Below are 17,279 nucleotides of genomic sequence, written 5' to 3' on the forward strand. Positions count from 1 at the left end.
TTTTTAAAGGGAAATTCCCTTATTCCAAATAGGATTCCTCGCAAGTAAAGGGAAAAGTTGACAGCTATGCTTCCTAGTCTGATCCTCTGTAATGCAGGAACACAGGGCATCATTTTAGCTGTTCATTTCTCTAGTCATCCACCCTCTGCCACCCCAACACCTCACCATCTCTTTATCCAACCACAGTCCTGGGAAACACTTACTCAAACCATTTTTTTCCTGTGTGTCCAGAGCCCTCGCTGCACTTTATCTGACATTCTTTTTGTGAGAATGTTCAGGGTGGCAGGAGAGGATATATTCTTTATTAATATCCTTCCTAACTTGTGCTAACAAGTTCCTTTACTTATCAGAGTTTACATTCCCCTTTTTATTTATTTATTTATTTATAAAATATTTTATTAAGTTTCCAAACACAAAGCAAAAAACAAACACACGAAATCCCTTCACCAAAAGGATAACAAACAGAAAACAAATACAAATATACCAACAAACAGTATAAAGAAGAAAAAACAAAAAAACCACAACTGTTCAAAACATTTTTTTATATAACTAACTGGACTTCCTCACATCTCCCTTACCCTGCGTTCTTTGTAATAAAAAGAAACCAGCAAATTATTACCTTGTTTCATACCTTATTTTGTACTTTTCAAATGTTATATTTCTAACTTTAAAGTAGTTTTTGTCAATTATTTGTACCTTAAATTAAACATATTACTTTAAATTTTGACCTTTTCTTACTTATAACTTAATTTTCTATGTCTTACAATCATGTTACTGGAGCCGTATTTTTCTGGATTGTGCAATTTCTTAACACTCTTAACATTCATACAACTTATATTGTTTTTGTAAATAGTCCTTAAATTTTTTCCAGTCCTCTTCCATTGTTTCTTCTCCCAAATCTTGGATTCTGCCAGTCATTTCAGCCAGTTCTATATAGTCCATCAATTGCGTCTGCCAATTCCCCCTTTTTACATGCACAGCAGATAGCTGGTTGCAGGCTCGTGTGAGCCTCTCACTAGTATAGAATTCAGTCTGTCTCAGATTGAATTGTACGTTCCTGGAAAGTTCCCTTGAATCCCTCTTAAAAGAATAAAGACGCCACTATCTTATTCAAAGTCAATAAAAGAAGTTTACTTACATCAGTTCACGGTTGGATCCCTGAAGGCAAACTAAGTTACAAATACAGTGGATGCTCGGGTTGAGAATGTGATCCATGCAGGATGCATGTCCGCATCCCACAGCGTCCGCAACCCCAGCAGTGCGTCTGCACACACACGGGTTGCAATTTGGCGCTTCTGCACATGCGTTACCACTGAAACCCGGAAGTAACCTGTTCCGGTACTTCCGGGCTTCGGCGGAGCCTCTCACTATTACACAATTCAGTCTGTCTCAGATTGAGTTGTACGTTCCTGGTAACTTCCCTTGAATCCCTCTTAAAAGAATAAATACACCACAATCTTATTTGTAGTCAATAAGAGAAGTTTACTCACATCAGTTCACACTTGGATTCCGGAAGGCAGACTTAGTTAGAAATATGCACATGTGGATCTACCCCATATGGGGGAATAATCCGAGTGCTGCTGCTAGCTGAGAGCTAGCAGAGCAGTCCTAGCTAGAAGCTGGTCAAATGAAGAAGGGAGTCAAAAAGAGAGAGGTGTGCTCCGTGACTCGTCCTTTTGTTACCTGGACAGGTTAGTCAAACCCACATTCTATCAAAAGGAACAGGAAGTTTTGACTGGCTGGACTAAACATCCCCTTGCATGACCACTCTAGGAAAACAATGTTGCATTTGACTGCTCCCTGTGGATTACATCCCACAGTTTTTCAGCCGCTAGGATCCTCCTAAACTGGTTGCAGAGTGACATGTTCCTCGCTGATAATGGGTTTCACAGAAGTCTGCCCATCCCCTTCGGTGGGCGCCATTGTGGGCTGGTGTCCCCCCTGGCGTCCCGGGATCCAATGTGGAAAGTCCCAGGGGCTGTTTCCCAGGCAGCATTGAGAGCCTAATGAAGCAGCGGTTCTTACACCAGTCCACCTGGGGGAACAAAGGCGCGAGGCTCTGCCTAGATGCTCAACTTGTGGGCGATCCTGCCCTTTCCCTGGCCCACCTCGCAGGGTCTCATGGTGGCTCCTTGTCTTCTCCTTGCAGAGCACCAGTTCTACCACAAGTGGGCGCTCCTCTCGGACCCGGAGGACATCACCGCGGGGCTGAAGGGTTATGTGAAGGTGGACATCGCGGTGGTGGGCAAAGGGGACAACATCAAGACACCCCACAAGGCGAACGAGACTGACGAGGATGACATTGAAGGGTGAGGAGGGGAGAGGGCGAGGAAGGAGAGAAGAGCAGAGGGCGGGGAAAGGGACGAAGGAGAGAGAGGAGGAGGAGGAGAAGAAGAAGAGTTTGGACTTGATATGCCACCTTCCACTCCCCCTTAAGGCAGGGGTCGGCAAGCTTTACCTCACCTGGGCCAGTTCACTCCAGTGGAGACGCAACACAGACAAGATTTTTGGCGCCAGAGAAGCAAGTCCCCATACCAGTTTAGGACAGCGTATGGGGACTTGGTTTGGGAGCGGCTCAGGGGCCAGTTAAACAACCCCCGTGGGCCATTTGTGGCCCATGGGCCTTAGGTTGCTGACCCCTGCCTTAAAGTGGGGTCTCAAAGTGGCTAACAATCTTCTTTCCCTTCCTGCCCCACAACAAACACTCTGTGAGATGAGTGGGGCTGAGAGACTTCAGAGAAGTGTGACTGGCCCAAGGTCACCCAGCAGCTGCATGTGGAGGAGCAGGGAAGCGAACCCCGTTCACCAGATTACGAGTCCACTGGTCTTAACCACTACACCACTCTTTTACAGATTGTTCTTTGCTGAAAGAAAATTACATGAAAATGATGTATAGATGGTATATAACACCAGTGCAGATAGGAAGAATGTATAAAACTGCTTCAAATATATGCTGGAAATGTAAGGAAAAAGAAGGGACTTTTTACCATATGTGGTGGGACTGTAGTAAGATTTTAAAAAACTGGGAAATGATATACAATGAGTTGACGAAAATGTTCCAATTCACATTTGTAAAAAAGCCTGAAGCATTTTTGTTAGGGATTGTAGGAAATGATTCTATGATTCTATGATTCTATGAAAAAACCTGCCAAGGAAATTGAAGAACATTTTCATGTATGCAACAACAGTGGCAAGAGTGCTTTAGGTTTCTTAACAAATGTCAGATGGAACATTTTCTTCAACTCGTTGTATATCATTTCCCAAAACGGTCTTGACCGTGTCTTGCAGGAACCTGCTCCTTCCCGACGGCGTCCCTCCGGAGAGGCAGTGGGCGCGCTTCTACATCAAGATCTACCGGGCAGAGGGTCTCCCTCGCATGAACACCAGCATCATGGCCAACGTCAAGAAGGCCCTCATTGGAGAAAACAAGGACCTGGTGGACCCCTACGTCCAGGTCCTCTTTGCAGGACAAAAGGTACATGGGCATGTTAAGAGAGCCTCAAGACTCTGCCCAGCTGAGAGTCCCCCTCACTTGCAGAGAGACAGCTGGCTTTTGTTTAATGATGTGCATCCTTTGGACCATCGCTCTAATAAGTTAGACTGCAACGGCCATTCAATAAATAGAAGAAAGTTGAATTATTATATCGGTTTAGATATCAAAAGGTGCTGAAAACAATAACTTTGCTTGTCAAATTTCAAACCACAAGGATCGGCAAGTCCGAGGCTCTGTGGTTTAACCCACAGCGCCACCCGCGTCTATTCCTTTAAAGGACTATCACCTTAAAGGAAGGAATAGTACCATGTTATTCCTTGTTGGTCAGACCCCACCTGGAGTCCTTCATCCAATTCTGGGCACCACAATTTAAGAAGGATGGTGATAAGTTGGAAGGTGTGCAGAGGAGGGAAACCAAGATGATTCTATGAAATTGTATTCTATGACATTGTAATCTCCTGCTGCGTGGCTCAGTCTGGTTGTGGCCTGGGACCTTTGATCAGCCTTAGATGGCCACTGGCTTCCATTAGATCATTCCCAGAAGATCCCTATCAAGGGATGCAGTTCCTGAGGTCTATACGGAACCTCCAGCACCAGGAGCAGCTTACCTTTGAATGCACGTTGCTGGCAAGAGCCAGTGTGGTGTAGTGGTGAAGAGTGGTGGACTCGTAATCTGGGGAACCGGGTTCGCGTCTCCGCTCCTCCACATGCAGCTGCTGGGTGACCTTGGGCCAGTCACACTTCTCTGAAGTCTCTCAGCCCCACTCACCTCACAGAGTGTTTTTTGTGGGGAGGAAGGGAAAGGAGAATGTGAGCTGCTTTGAGACTCCTTCGGGTAGTGATAAAGCGGGATATCAAATCCAAACTCTTTGTCTTCTTCTTCAAACAACAGTAGGAGAACGTGGTTGTCTGTAGGCTTCCTGGGAACATCTGCCTCTCCACTCTTGGAGACAGGATGCTGGGCTAGACAGACCTTCAGGTTTTGGCCCGTTGAGGTTCTTCTGGTGTCCTTATCTCCTTATGTCTTTCTCAGGGGAAAACCTCAGTCCAGAAAAGCAGCTACGAGCCCACGTGGAACGAGCAGATTGTCTTCACGGAAATGTTCCCCCCACTGTGCAAGCGCATCAAGGTCCAGATCCGCGATTCTGACAAGGTCAACGACGTGGCCATTGGGACCCATTTCATCGACCTCAGGAAGATCTCCAACGAAGGAGACAAAGGTGAGGTGAAGCACGAACGAAGTGCCATTGTTTTGCAAAAAAGCAAAAACAAAACCGGCACAGCATATCCAGGATAGACTTAATATTAGTTTGGTCTAATTTTCTTTTAAAGTTATGCAATTCCCTGGTCCTGAATGGGGCAACTGTGCCTCTGAAGGACCAGGTGCGCAGCCTGGGAGTCATTTTGGACTCAGAGCTGTCCATGGAGGCGCAGGTCAAATCCGTGTCCAGGGCAGCTGTTTACCAGCTCCGTCTGGTACGCAGGCTGAGACCCTACCTGCCCGCGGACTGTCTCGCCAAAGTGGTGCATGCTCTGGTTATCTCCCGCTTGGACTACTGCCATGCGCTCTACGTGGGGCTACCTTTGAAGGTGACCCAGAAACTACAACTAATCCAGAACGCAGCAGCCAGACTGGTGACTGGGAGCGACCGCCGAGACCATATATCACCGGTCTTGAAAGACCTACATTGGCTCCCAGTACGTTTCCGAGCACAATTCAAAGTGTTGGTGCTGACCTTTAAAGCCCTAAACTGCCTTGGTCCAGTATATCTGAAGGAGCGCCTCCACCCCCATCTTTTTACCCGGACGCTGAGGTCCAGCACCCAGGGCCTTCTGGTGGTTCCCTCACTGCAAGAAGCCAAGTTACAGGGAACCAGGCAGAGGGCCTTCTCGGTAGTGGCGCCCTCCCTGTGGAACGCCCTCCCGCCAGATGTCAAAGAGAACAACAACTACCAGACTTTTAGAAGACATCTGAAGGCAGCCCTGTTTAGGGAAGCTTTTAATGTTTGATGTATTACTGTATTTTAATATTTTTTGGGAAGCCGCCCAGAGTGGCTGGGGAAGCCCAGCCAGATGGGTGGGGTATAAATAATAAATTTATTATTATTATTATTATTATTATTATTATTATTATTATTATTATTATTATTTTGTGTCTGCTATTGCCTCCTGCTGGAGCGAGTTCCGCAGGTTAACGATGCGCTGCGTCAACATTGACCTTCTTCCCTTTGCTCTGCTGTTCTTGGCCAGGCTTCCTGCCCACGTTTGGCCCTGCCTGGGTGAACATGTACGGCTCTACGCGCAACTACACCCTGATGGATGAGCACCAGGACTTGAATGAGGGCCTGGGTGAAGGAGTCTCCTTCCGTGCCCGCCTCCTGCTCAGCTTGGCCGTGGAAATCTTGGATACCAGCAATCCGGAGCTCACCAGTTCCACTGAAGTCCAAGTCGAGATGGCCACGGCAGTTGCCGACGTAAGTCTCTGATCCTGGCCCAACCCAGCCAGATGGGCAGGGTATAAATAATAAAATTATTGTTATTATTATCCTTTCCTTGCTAGTTCTTGTTTATTCTGTGGTTCCTTAAGCTCCACCGCAAGGGTAGCAGGGAACACCAGCTTTTCTATGGATTTCCTTCCCCTAGGATTTAGCTCCTGACTTGTGAGTTATTGCAGGATTTGGACCCCAGAGGCAGCGCCCTTATTTCTCTCAGTTGCTTTAGTTAAATAAATGGGCCTTACTTCTTGCATTGCAAGGGGCTGGACTAGATGGCTTCTGGGGTCCCTTCCAACTCTATAGTTCTATGATTCTATACCCTCTCCTCACACATTTGCTGAACTTGCCTTGACTGTCAGGGTTCCTTCTAGCCGGATGCAGCAAGTTCTTCTTATGTCCTTTTGTTCTAATATTTTTTTATATTTTTCCCATACCCTAAAAATTGATTTCCTTATTATATGATTCTGAAAACCTTCATGCACATTTGCTTTTTCATACCATAAAGATGCATGCCATCCAAATGTGTTATCATGTCCTTCTAAATCTAAAATATCCCCATTTCTCAATATTATCCGATCCCAGATCCAGCAAATACAGGATGCCTCATAATATAGTTTTAAGTCCAGCAAGGCGAACCCCACCCCTTAACATCTGATAGCAATTTCTATTTTAGCCTTGGTTTCTTCCCCTGCCAGATGAATCTGGAAATATTTTTTTGCCATTCTTTAAAGCTTCGAGTACCGCCTATCACCAGGATCGATTGGAATAAAAATAACATTCTTAGCAAGACAATCATTTTAATCACTGATATTCTTCCCCAGAACAATAAATTCATTCTACCCCAAATCTCCAACTTCCTAAGTTCGTCTTATGTCCTTCTCCCACCCACCAGAACTGCACGGGCAAGATGGATGAGTTCTTTCTCTTTGGGTCCTTCCTGGAGGCCACCATGATTGACAGGAAGAATGGAGACAAGCCCATCAACTTTGAGGTCACCATAGGTTGGTATGGCTTCATTAGGGGATGGGGTGAGCAGCTCCACCAAGGAGGGGCATTGGCCTTCTGGGGTGCTGTGCGCACAGAACTGTGCGCATTTACCGTATTTTTTGCTCTATAAGACTCACTTTTTCCCTCCTAAAAAGTAAGGGGAAATGTGTGTGCGTCCTATGGAGCAGATGCAGGCTGCGCAGCTATCCCAGAAGCCAGAACAGTAAGAGGGATCGCTGCTTTCACTGCGCAGCGATCCCTCTTGCTGTTCTGACTTCTGAGATTCAGAATATTTTTCTTCTTGTTTTTCTCCTCCAAAAACTAGGTGCGTCTTATGGTCTGGTGCGTCTTATAGAGCGAAAAATACGGTAACTCCCGTTTGCAGCAAATAAACTCAGTCCTTTACAGCAGAAGGCAGCAGAATCAACTGTGGTTAGAATAGTAACATCAGGGGTTTTATTTAGAAAGCAAATAACAAGACAACAAGGCAACTCTCACACCGGTCTTCTTCCATAGTCAGAGTCAAGAGCAAGCATAAAGAAAACAAGAGCAGTAGAGCAGAGAGGGAGGAGACATTTAAATAGTTCCCATACTCATGAATCAATTGAGCAATTAAAGGCAACCTGCAACATTATGCAATGTGAGAATGAGACATTACAACAACCATGTGCAAAATGTGGCACTGGAAGAAGAGCATGGGCTCTCTGAGGACCAAGTGTGTAGGAATAACGGAGGACGTCGGGAGGTTGGATGCAGGTGAGCTGTACAGAACCATGCTGGCCAATGCAATTCTGGGCTGCATCAATAGGAGTATAGCATCTAGATCAAGGGAAGTAATAGTGCCACTGTATTCTGCTCTGGTCAGACCTCACCTGGAGTACTGTGTCCAGTTCTGGGCACCACAATTCAAGAAGGACACTGACAAACTGGAACGTGTCCAGAGGAGGGCAACCAAAATGGTCAAAGGCCTGGAAACGATGCCTTATGAGGAACGGCTAAGGGAGCTGGGCATGTTTAGCCTGGAGAAGAGGAGGTTAAGGGGTGATATGATAGCCATGTTCAAATATATAAAAGGATGTCACATAGAGGAGGGAGAAAGGTTGTTTTCTGCTGCTCCAGAGAAGCGGACACGGAGCAATGGATCCAAAGTACAAGAAAGAAGATTCCACCTAAACATGAGGAAGAACTTCCTGACAGTAAGAGCTGTTTGACAGTGGAATTTGCTGCCAAGGAGTGTGGTGGAGTCTCCTAGTTTGGAGGTCTTTAAGCAGAGGCTTGACAACCATATGTCAGGAGTGCTCTGATGGTGTTTCCTGCTTGGCAGGGGGTTGGACTCGATGGCCCTTGTGGTCTTTTCCAACTCTAGGATTCTATGATTCTGTGCTCCAAGCAAGCTGCCGACTAGCTGTGCAGAGGCTCCTTTTATTAGCAGAAGTCAACAATTGGATACAGTAGTGAAACCACCCTGAACATGACGTATCTCCATCTAAGCACATTTCCAGCTTTGTCAAATACACGTGTCAGCAGGTGTTTCCCTAAAATGTTTTTCCCGATACTTGATTACGTCTGCGTCCCCGGTCACGCTCCAGCCCAGCGTTATGTCTAGTAACCAAATCTGTGAGAGGACAAACGGTCTGGGGGGAAACCCTGTCTTCTGGCCAAGAGGTAGAGTTCAGGGAGAAGTGGCCGCAAGGGTCCTTGGCACGTTGTGGCATGCCGTGTGCGAGGTATGCCTCAGCACCGGTGGAGCATCACTCCCACAAAATGGTACCAGAAATCAAATCTGAGGCTTCTTCTTTGGTGATCCCTTGTAGCCGAGTAAGATTGTCTTCCATAAACACGGTCTTAACAGTGAGTCCGTAAGTGACTATGGTGGCCAATTCTGGATCCCCACGTCCTTCCACAGTGGGGACATAGGCTTCTGGGCAGGAGTTGATCATGGTGTGGATTTGCCAAGCATGCCTTCCTCTTGGCACGTTTCTCCCTTGCGTCCTGAGTTCGAGCGTCTTCAAAGCCCACAACACCTTTGGTGAAGGCTGTTTTCCAACTGGAGCGCTCGCAGGCCAGTGTTTCCCAGTTGTTGGTGTTTATGCTACATTTTTTTTTAAAGATTTGCCTTGAGAGAGTCTTTGAACCTCTTTTGTTGACCACCAGCATTATGCGCTGCCCTTGACTCAGATTATTCCTGAACCGTGTATCACAAGATCCTAGGGTTGCATAGTTCAAAAAGTGTAGATCCAGACACAAAAGTTGCGAGGGGTAAATACCGACTGCATCCAGGAAATTCCGGCTGTATGGCAACCCTAGTTCCGTCCGATTCTGCCCTTCCATGGTAAGTCTATCCCTTCTGTTTTCCCCAGGCAATTATGGCAATGAAATCGACGGGATGTCAAAGCCCATGATCAAGAAGAAGAAAGATAGTGGAGGAGATGGAAATGAGGAAGAGTCTCAGCTGCTGGAGAACGAGAGTGACGAGGAAAGCACAGACGATGGGGAGTTTGTCTCCATCTCCTCTTCCCCACCTTTGAGGCCTTTGATCACCGACAGGCAAGCGAAACTTTCGCCGGTCCGGTTGACATGAAAATCCTTGTTGTTGGAAAGGGTGGTGGAGAGAGGTCCCAGAATTTCTTCTTGCCTCCTTGTGTCCTTAGGACATCACATAGTATGGTCCATCGAGGGCAGTAGCACTGAGCTGACCTCAGAGGACTCCCCTGCAGGGTTGCCGGGCCGATTTAATGCACACATTTATTTCGATGAGAACATAGGCTCACAGAACCAACACAATTCAAAGTGTTGGTGCTGACCTTTAAAGCCCTAAATGGCCTTGGTCCAGTAGACCTGAAGGAGCGTCTCCACCCCCATCGTTCAGCTGAGGTCCAGCTATGAGGGCCTTCTGGTGGTTCCTTCACTGCGAGAAATGAGGTTACAGGGAACCAGGCAGAGGGCCTTCTCAGTGGTGGCACCTGCTCTGTGGAACGCCCTCCCACCAGATGTCAAAGAGAAAAATAACTACCAAACTTTTAGAAGACATCTGAAGGCAGCCCTGTTTAGGGAAGCTTTAAATGTGTGACATTTTAATGTATTTTTAATCTTTGTTAGAAGCCACCCAGAGTGGCGTGCTGCCTCTGAACTTAGCCGCTTCCTTGAGAACGTATCATGGCTAACAGCCTGTGATAACTTCTCCGAAAGCCAGCTAAGCCAGCAACCATCTTGTGGCAGAGAGTTCCGTAAGTTCTGAACAGTTGCTGCCCAACTATAGCCCCTTTCAACTCCTGAGGTTTACTGCCTGCTCCTTCCTCCCCCTGCTCCCAGGAACTACTTCCACCTGCCGTACTTTGAGAAGAAGCCTTGCATCTACATTAAGAGCTGGTGGCAGGACCAGCGAAGGCGTCTCTACAACTCCAACATCATGGACAAGATTGCGGACAAGCTGGTGGGCGCCCAAGAGGGTCTGGGGGAGGTGTGGGGTGGGGAGGGAAACATTGTGGTGACCCATGGCTCCAGTTGCTAGATGACCCTTGGCCCCTTCCAACTCTGCAATTCTATCTTCTTCTTCTTTGGCGATCCCTCGTAGCCGAGTAAGATTGTCTTCCATAAACACGGTTTTAACAATGAGTCCGTAATTGACTGTGGAGGCCAATTCTGGATCCACACGCCCTTCCACAGTGGGGACATTGGCTTCTGGGGCGGAGTTGATCACGATGAGGGTTTGCCAAGTGTGCCTTCCTCTTAGCACGCTTCTCCCTTTTGTCCTGAGTTTGAGCATCTTCAAAGCCCATGTCACCTTTGGTAAAGGCTGTTCTCCAATTGGAGAGCTTGCAGACCAATGTTTCCCAATTGTTGGTGTTTATACTACATTTTTGAGGGACGCGGGTGGCGCTGTGGGTTAAACCTCAGAGCCTAGGACTTGCCGAGCAGAAGGTCAGCGGTTCAAATCCCCACGACGGGATGAGCTCCCGTTGCTCGGTCCCAGCTCCTGCCAACCTAGCAGTTTGAAAGCACGTCAAAGTACAAGTAGATAAATAGGTACCGCTCTGGTGGGAAGGTAAACGGTGTTTCCGTGCGCTGCTCTGGTTCGCCAGAAGTGGCTTAGTCATGCTGGCCACATGACCTGGAAGCTGTATGCTGGCTCCCTTGGCCTGTAAAGCAAGATGAGCGCCGCAACCCCAGAGTCGTCCGCGACTGGACCTAACGGCCAGACCTAACAGTCCCTTTACCTTTACCTTTATACTACATTTTTTAAAATTTGCTTTGAGAGAGTCTTTAAACCTCTTTTGTTGACCACCAGCACTACGCTTACCATTTTAAAGTTCAGAATAGAGTAGTTGCTTTGGAAGACGATCATCAGGCACCCGCACAACATGACCAGTCCAACAAAGCTGATGTTGAAGAATCATTGCTTCAACACTGGTGATCTTTACTTCTTCCACTACACTGGCATTAGTTCCCTGTCTTCCTGAGCCCCACCCTGCCTGGTAGCCCTGCTACGTTGACGGTTGTTTTTGACCTTCCAGGAAGAAGGCTTGAATGACGTTCATGAGATGATGAAGACTGAGAAGCCACACCCGGAACGGCGCCTCCGAGGGGTCCTGGAGGAGCTAAGCAGCGCATGCCTGTGAGTCAGCCACAACTGGGGGGAGAAGGACCCTCAAAATATCAGGAAGTTGCAAGGGAAGGGCCATGAGATTCATCCCGCTGCCAAACTGTCTCCTCAAGTCTGGGCACACACACACCCCTCCCAGACCATCTTTGCTGCCCTTTCTTGTTGGCACCAGCTTAAGTCTCTCTTCTCTGCCCCACCCCTTGACCTGTCCCAACAGGCGGTTTGTGACCCTCTCCAACAAGGACCAAAACCATTCCTCCCGGACGCGGCTGGACCGGGAGAGGCTGAAATCATGCATGCGGGAACTGGTGAGTGTCTCTCCAGATTGGGAGCCCCCAGATGGGGAAAAAAAAGGAAAATCGAATGGGCAGGGGGTGCAGTGGGCAGAGGTGCCCAAGAGAGCCTTTTCCACACTCTTTTCGGGAAGCTTTTAATGTTTTATGTATTATAGTATTTTAATATTCCTTTGGAAGCCGCCCAGAGTGGCTGGGGAAGCCCAGCCAGATGGGCGGGGTATAAATAATAAATTATTATTATTATTATTTTCCTAGCCTGATTGCAACACAACAGCCCTGCAGTGTTGCCAGTGGGCACGATTCTCTGGTAGTTGCTGCCCCCACCCTCCCATATCCTAGTCCAAGATCAAAGCAGCTAGATCGTTTCCCTGGTGGACCCCCCACCTAAACTTCCTAAAATATCTGAAGAAGTGTGCGTGCACACGAAAGCTTGTACCAAGAACAAACTCAGTTGGTCTCTAAGGTGCTACTGGACAATTTTATATATATATTCCTAAAATATTATTATTTATTGAATTTTTATACTGCCCTATACCCGGAGGTCTCAGGGTGGTTCACAGAACGAAATATAAAACCACAAAATATATAATCAAAATAAAAACAATAACCCAGTACCCCGCCCCAAACCACATTTTAAAAGGGCGTAGGGACACTCTGCTTATGAGTTACTCAGAGTGTAAAGGCGCGGTGCTTCAAATTGACTGCTTCTTTCACGGAGTGAAGCCGCATTGCTGTTGCCGGAGAGCGCTGACTTTTTCCTGTGGACAATTTGATTTTAAAACAACTACCCGTGAGTAGAACAGAAAATTGGATTTTTAAACGTCTTACAACCCTCATCCTAAACTTCCAGTAGCATGAATTCCAAGTGATGTGGAGGATTCTAAAAGCCTGAGGCTGGCAATCGCACACACGTCAGTGGTCAAATTATGAAATGTTATTAAAAATAAAAGGTAGAGGAAAATCAAGCAGAAGGTCAAAACAGAATGCAAAATAAACCAAAGCATTGTGGCTCTAAAATTGAACTAATCCTAGCCTATTCCTGACACTATAGCTGTTCTAGTTTACCCATTGTGGGAATAGATTTAGACACCAGTTATTATCCTTCCTCGCTCATGCTTATGAGGTCAACAGAGTATCATCCTTTGCAGCTTAAACTTGGAAGCTGAGACAAGATATATTTTAGCTTCTACAAACAATAACACTAAAGGCAGACTGGATTTTGCTGGTATTACCCATTTTCTCCCCCTTATAAATAACAATAACACATACATTGTTTCGTAAAAAAGTAAAAGTAGTGTTTACTTACATAAGTGGGTATTGAAGCAGCAATTGCAGTAGCAAAAAGAAGGCGGGTTTATTTCTACTATCTGAATTTCAAAAGTACAGAATCAAGGTTCGGATCCATGTGTGGTCAGCTTTGGAGGCTTGACGAATAAAGAGATGCTCAGGCAAGAAGGAAGGAAGGATGTAGTGTTACAACTTCCTGCCAAGGCAGACAAAGGAAGCGATCTCACAGAGTTCTCTCTAGCAATTTGTAAAGGAAAGATCTGTGACCCTCGGTCCTTTCATGTGCCTATCAGGCAAAACATGAATGGTTGGTTTTTGACTGCAGTAATGATCCACACAAGTAAGCATCCTCACCCAAAATCAGATCAGGTTTGGATCCTGGATGGTGAGAGTGAGCACAACTGCAAGGAGGCTCTTTAAAGACTCTCTCCCTTGTCTTCAGAGGGAGAGACTTCCGAACCTTGCTGACCAATGGGCCGTTACATTTCAGAGCCAAGGAAATACGGTGTGATTGTGGGGAAGGGAATGCAATCGATTGTGGATCATTTGTGGGCTCAAAAACAGGAACAAGAAGTACCGTTGCATTTGCTGGCTTGCTTGATTTCTGGACTTTGGAGGAGCCAGCAAACGTCAGAAATTCCCACTGCTTCCATTCTCATTCTAATTGGCGTTTTCCAACATCCTTTTCACCAAGACCAGCATAAACACCTGTGTTTGAACAATCACATTTTCTAAAGTAAAGTAAGATAGCAACAGACATCAGCAGTGTTGGGAAACTGCCAGGGAGATAACGTCCATCATGGCCCCCAAGCCGGAGTTCGGAGATTCCATCGGCCTCCCGTAGTCATGCAGATCCAACAGTTAGCGGCACGAAGCCTCTGGAATTCCTAGCCACATTCCAGGGTTGTGCACACTGTTTATCAGCAGAAACACAGCCAAAAGCTTGCACCGCAGAAGAGTATATTTAGCATAATTTACAGACTTTATTTAGCGTTTAACAGAACAAAAGAAAACACGTCCATTCTGTCAGCGTCTCTGAGCCGACTGGCAAAACGAAAGGAAACAACAGCAGAACAAAAACATCCTGTGAACAGGACATGCGCAGACTCTGTGACTTACAAAAGCCTGCTCCCTTTTAAGGTGGAACGGAAATATCCCAACATCTTCCCCCTTTTCGTGTAACCTGTAGTACCTGTGGTTCAACCCAATTGCAACCTTTGTGTGTAAACCTTAAGTTGTTCTCTGTTAACAACCTTAGACAACAGATCAGCAGGAATTTCATTTCCTGCCATGTAGGACACCCGAATCAGTCCTTTCTGAATACACTCTCTTGCACGATGTAGCTTAATCTGCAAGTACTTGGTTCTCTGCTTGCAACTCTCGGAGTTCAGCAAAGCCAAACACGATCTATTGTCTTGATACACTTGTATAGGACATTTCACAGAAACCCTGATGTCCTTAAACAGTTGCATCAACCATTCACAATCCATGAGTGAAAATGACAGAGCATTGAGTTCTGCTTCACAGGAACTTAGGCTCACTGTTGTTTGCTTCTTGCACAACCAGTCAAACAGGCAGTGGTTGTACATGTAGCATACTCCAGAAGTGCTTGTACCATCCGTGGTGTCACTTCCAAAACTAGCATCTGCAAAGATTTCAAGACCTCCAGTCTTCTGACTGGTGAACCTCAGCCTGTAGTGCATAGTCCCTTTCAAATAGCGGGCTATGCGCTTCAGAGCTTTCCAATCCTGAACCGTAGGATTGTTGGCATGTCTGCTAAGCAGATTACAGCTTACAGCTATGTCAGGTCTTGAACATCTGGCAATGAAATTCAGCTTGCCTAGAATGCATCTGTATAGCGTTGTGTCAGAAAACGCTTCAGCAGTACTGTCTACCTGGTAACCTGTCACCATCGGTGTGTCTGCTGGGTTTGCATCAACCAAATTCAACCTGGTTAATACATCAGCAATTTTCTGTGTTTGGTGTACCAGAAAATTGCCTGCTTGGTCCTTCTCCACCTGCAGAGAAAGATAGTTGGATACCTCACCAAGATCCTTCATGTCAAAGTGCTCCTTCAGCTGAGCTAGGGTGCTTTGGTAAAAAGCCTGATTCTTCCAAAACATCAGAAGATCATCAACAAAACATAAACAATACAGTTTGTTTTGCCCCTCCTCCTTGACAAACACACATGGATCAGCTTTGCCCTGGTGAAAACCTAGAGAAAGCAATGTCTCAGTGAGTTTTGTGTTCCAACACCTGGCACTCTGCTTGAGACCATATAAGGATTTCCGCAGTTTACAGACCATACCCTTCTGTATCTCCATCCCATCAGGTGGAAGCATGAACAGCTCCTCCCCCAAAATCCCGTACAAAAAAGCTGTATTAATGTCGTGGTGGGAAACATGCAGTTTCTCCTCCGCAGCGACCTTGAGCATCAGCCGAATGCTCTCATATTTGACTGTGGGAGAGTAGGTCTCGTGGTAATCCTGTCCTGGTACCTGTGAAAAACCTCTGGCAACCAATCTGGCTTTGTGTCTGACTACCTTGCCATTCTGGTCTGTCTTGGCCTTGAAGACCCATTTGCTGCCAACCAGTCTCATTCCTGGGACTATCGGTACCAATTCCCAAGTTTGGTTCCTGTTCAAGGAATCAACTTCAGCCTTCATGGCATTAAGCCAAGGCTCAGCATCTTTAGAGGTTAACTCCTGAACCTCTTTGAAGCTTGAAGGTTCCCATACCTTCTCTGAGCTACTAAGAACGGCAGTTGCTGTCTTAGCAAACTCATCAGCATACCTCTTTGGAGGTCTGCCTTTGGTCGCCCTTTCAGATCTGCGTACTAGACGCAAGTCTTCTGGACTCATCTCCTCTTTCTTAGGAGAAAAATGACCAATGGTGAACAGTGGTTCTTCCAGTTCATTGTCAGACGCATCAGATGGTCTGACTGAGGCCTTTGCGCTCTGGTAGTCTGCTGTGTCATCACTGTCACTGACACCAGCAGCAGCGCCGCCCACTGAACTGGAATCCGAACTCTGATCATCATCATCATCATCATCATCATCATCATCATCCTCCTCAGGGTAACTCTGGAAAATTCCCACATTTTCCCCCCACTTAGGATTGTACTCAACACTCCTTGTGAACTTAATGGACTTAGAGTCAGTCATCCATACCCTGTATGCACCTTTTTCGTACCCCATGAACAAACCATGTGCCCCACGCTTCCCAAGCTTGTTGGTTTGTTGTGTGCGTACCCACATGTCCGAACCAAAGATTTTCATGTGTTTGGTGTTGGGTTTCTTGCCAAACATCTTCTCATAGGGGGTACAACCAATGGGTGATGACAATCTGCGATTAAAGGTGTAAACCAAATTCCCCAGAGCCTCCCCCCAAAACTTATCAGGGAGATTGGCATCATGCAACAAGGTTTTGATTCCTTGCAGCAATGTTTGATTTGCTCTCTCCGCAAGACCATTCATCCATGGCGATCTGGGCGTTGACATGTCATGCTGGATTCCCTTCTCAGTCAGGAAAGCTTCAAACTGCTGAGAAGTGAACTCCCCGCCCCGATCAGTAAAAAAACAAGAAATACGTTTACCGTGCACATTTTCCAACCAAGCACAGAATGCCTTAAACTTCGGAAACGCTTGCGATTTCTGTTCGAGCAAATACACATGAATGTACTTGGAAAAGGAATCAATCAGAATCATGAAGTACCTTGCTCCTCCTAAAGAGGGCGCAAGTGGCCCAACCAGGTCTGCTTGCACTAGCTGGTAGGGTTTGGAAGCCTGCCTGCTAGACTCCTTGCCTTTTGGAGCAACCTTCACCTTGTTCTCTGCACAAGATACACATTTCATGTGAAATTTACAGGGTTTGATGTTCAAACCCTCAACCACCTCTGGCATCTTGGCCAGTGCCTTCCAAGAGAGGTGACAAAATCTTCGATGCGCATCATGAATGCAACCTGCATGAAGAACTTTGTTAGTTTGTGCAACACAACAGGAATCAGCATTTGACACAACAGCAGTGTCATCATAAGTTATATGGAACAAACCATCCATAAACTTTGCATGCAAATAGTCCTCTTTGCCTTTACTGATGACACAGACGCTCCTCTTGAA

The 17,279-nt window shown here is 46.5% G+C and overlaps 1 protein-coding gene across 13 annotated transcripts in view; it reads left to right on the forward strand.

The window, feature by feature from the left end:
• Positions 1–17,279, forward strand: part of OTOF (otoferlin) — a 221,762-nt gene that overhangs the window by 133,807 nt on the left and 70,676 nt on the right. For all 13 annotated transcript variants that reach the window (XM_082217194.1, XM_082217197.1, XM_082217190.1 and 10 more), the window contains 9 exons: positions 2,150–2,309; positions 3,289–3,475; positions 4,527–4,713; positions 5,744–5,967; positions 6,881–6,989; positions 9,336–9,522; positions 10,288–10,408; positions 11,490–11,590; positions 11,796–11,886. In XM_082217194.1, coding sequence (XP_082073320.1) covers positions 2,150–2,309; positions 3,289–3,475; positions 4,527–4,713; positions 5,744–5,967; positions 6,881–6,989; positions 9,336–9,522; positions 10,288–10,408; positions 11,490–11,590; positions 11,796–11,886 — 1,367 coding nt within the window. The remainder of the gene's footprint in view (positions 1–2,149; positions 2,310–3,288; positions 3,476–4,526; positions 4,714–5,743; positions 5,968–6,880; positions 6,990–9,335; positions 9,523–10,287; positions 10,409–11,489; positions 11,591–11,795; positions 11,887–17,279) is intronic.

Source organism: Podarcis vaucheri (genome assembly GCF_965113315.1).
Source record: "Podarcis vaucheri genome assembly, chromosome: 3".
Lineage (NCBI taxonomy): Eukaryota > Metazoa > Chordata > Lepidosauria > Squamata > Lacertidae > Podarcis > Podarcis vaucheri.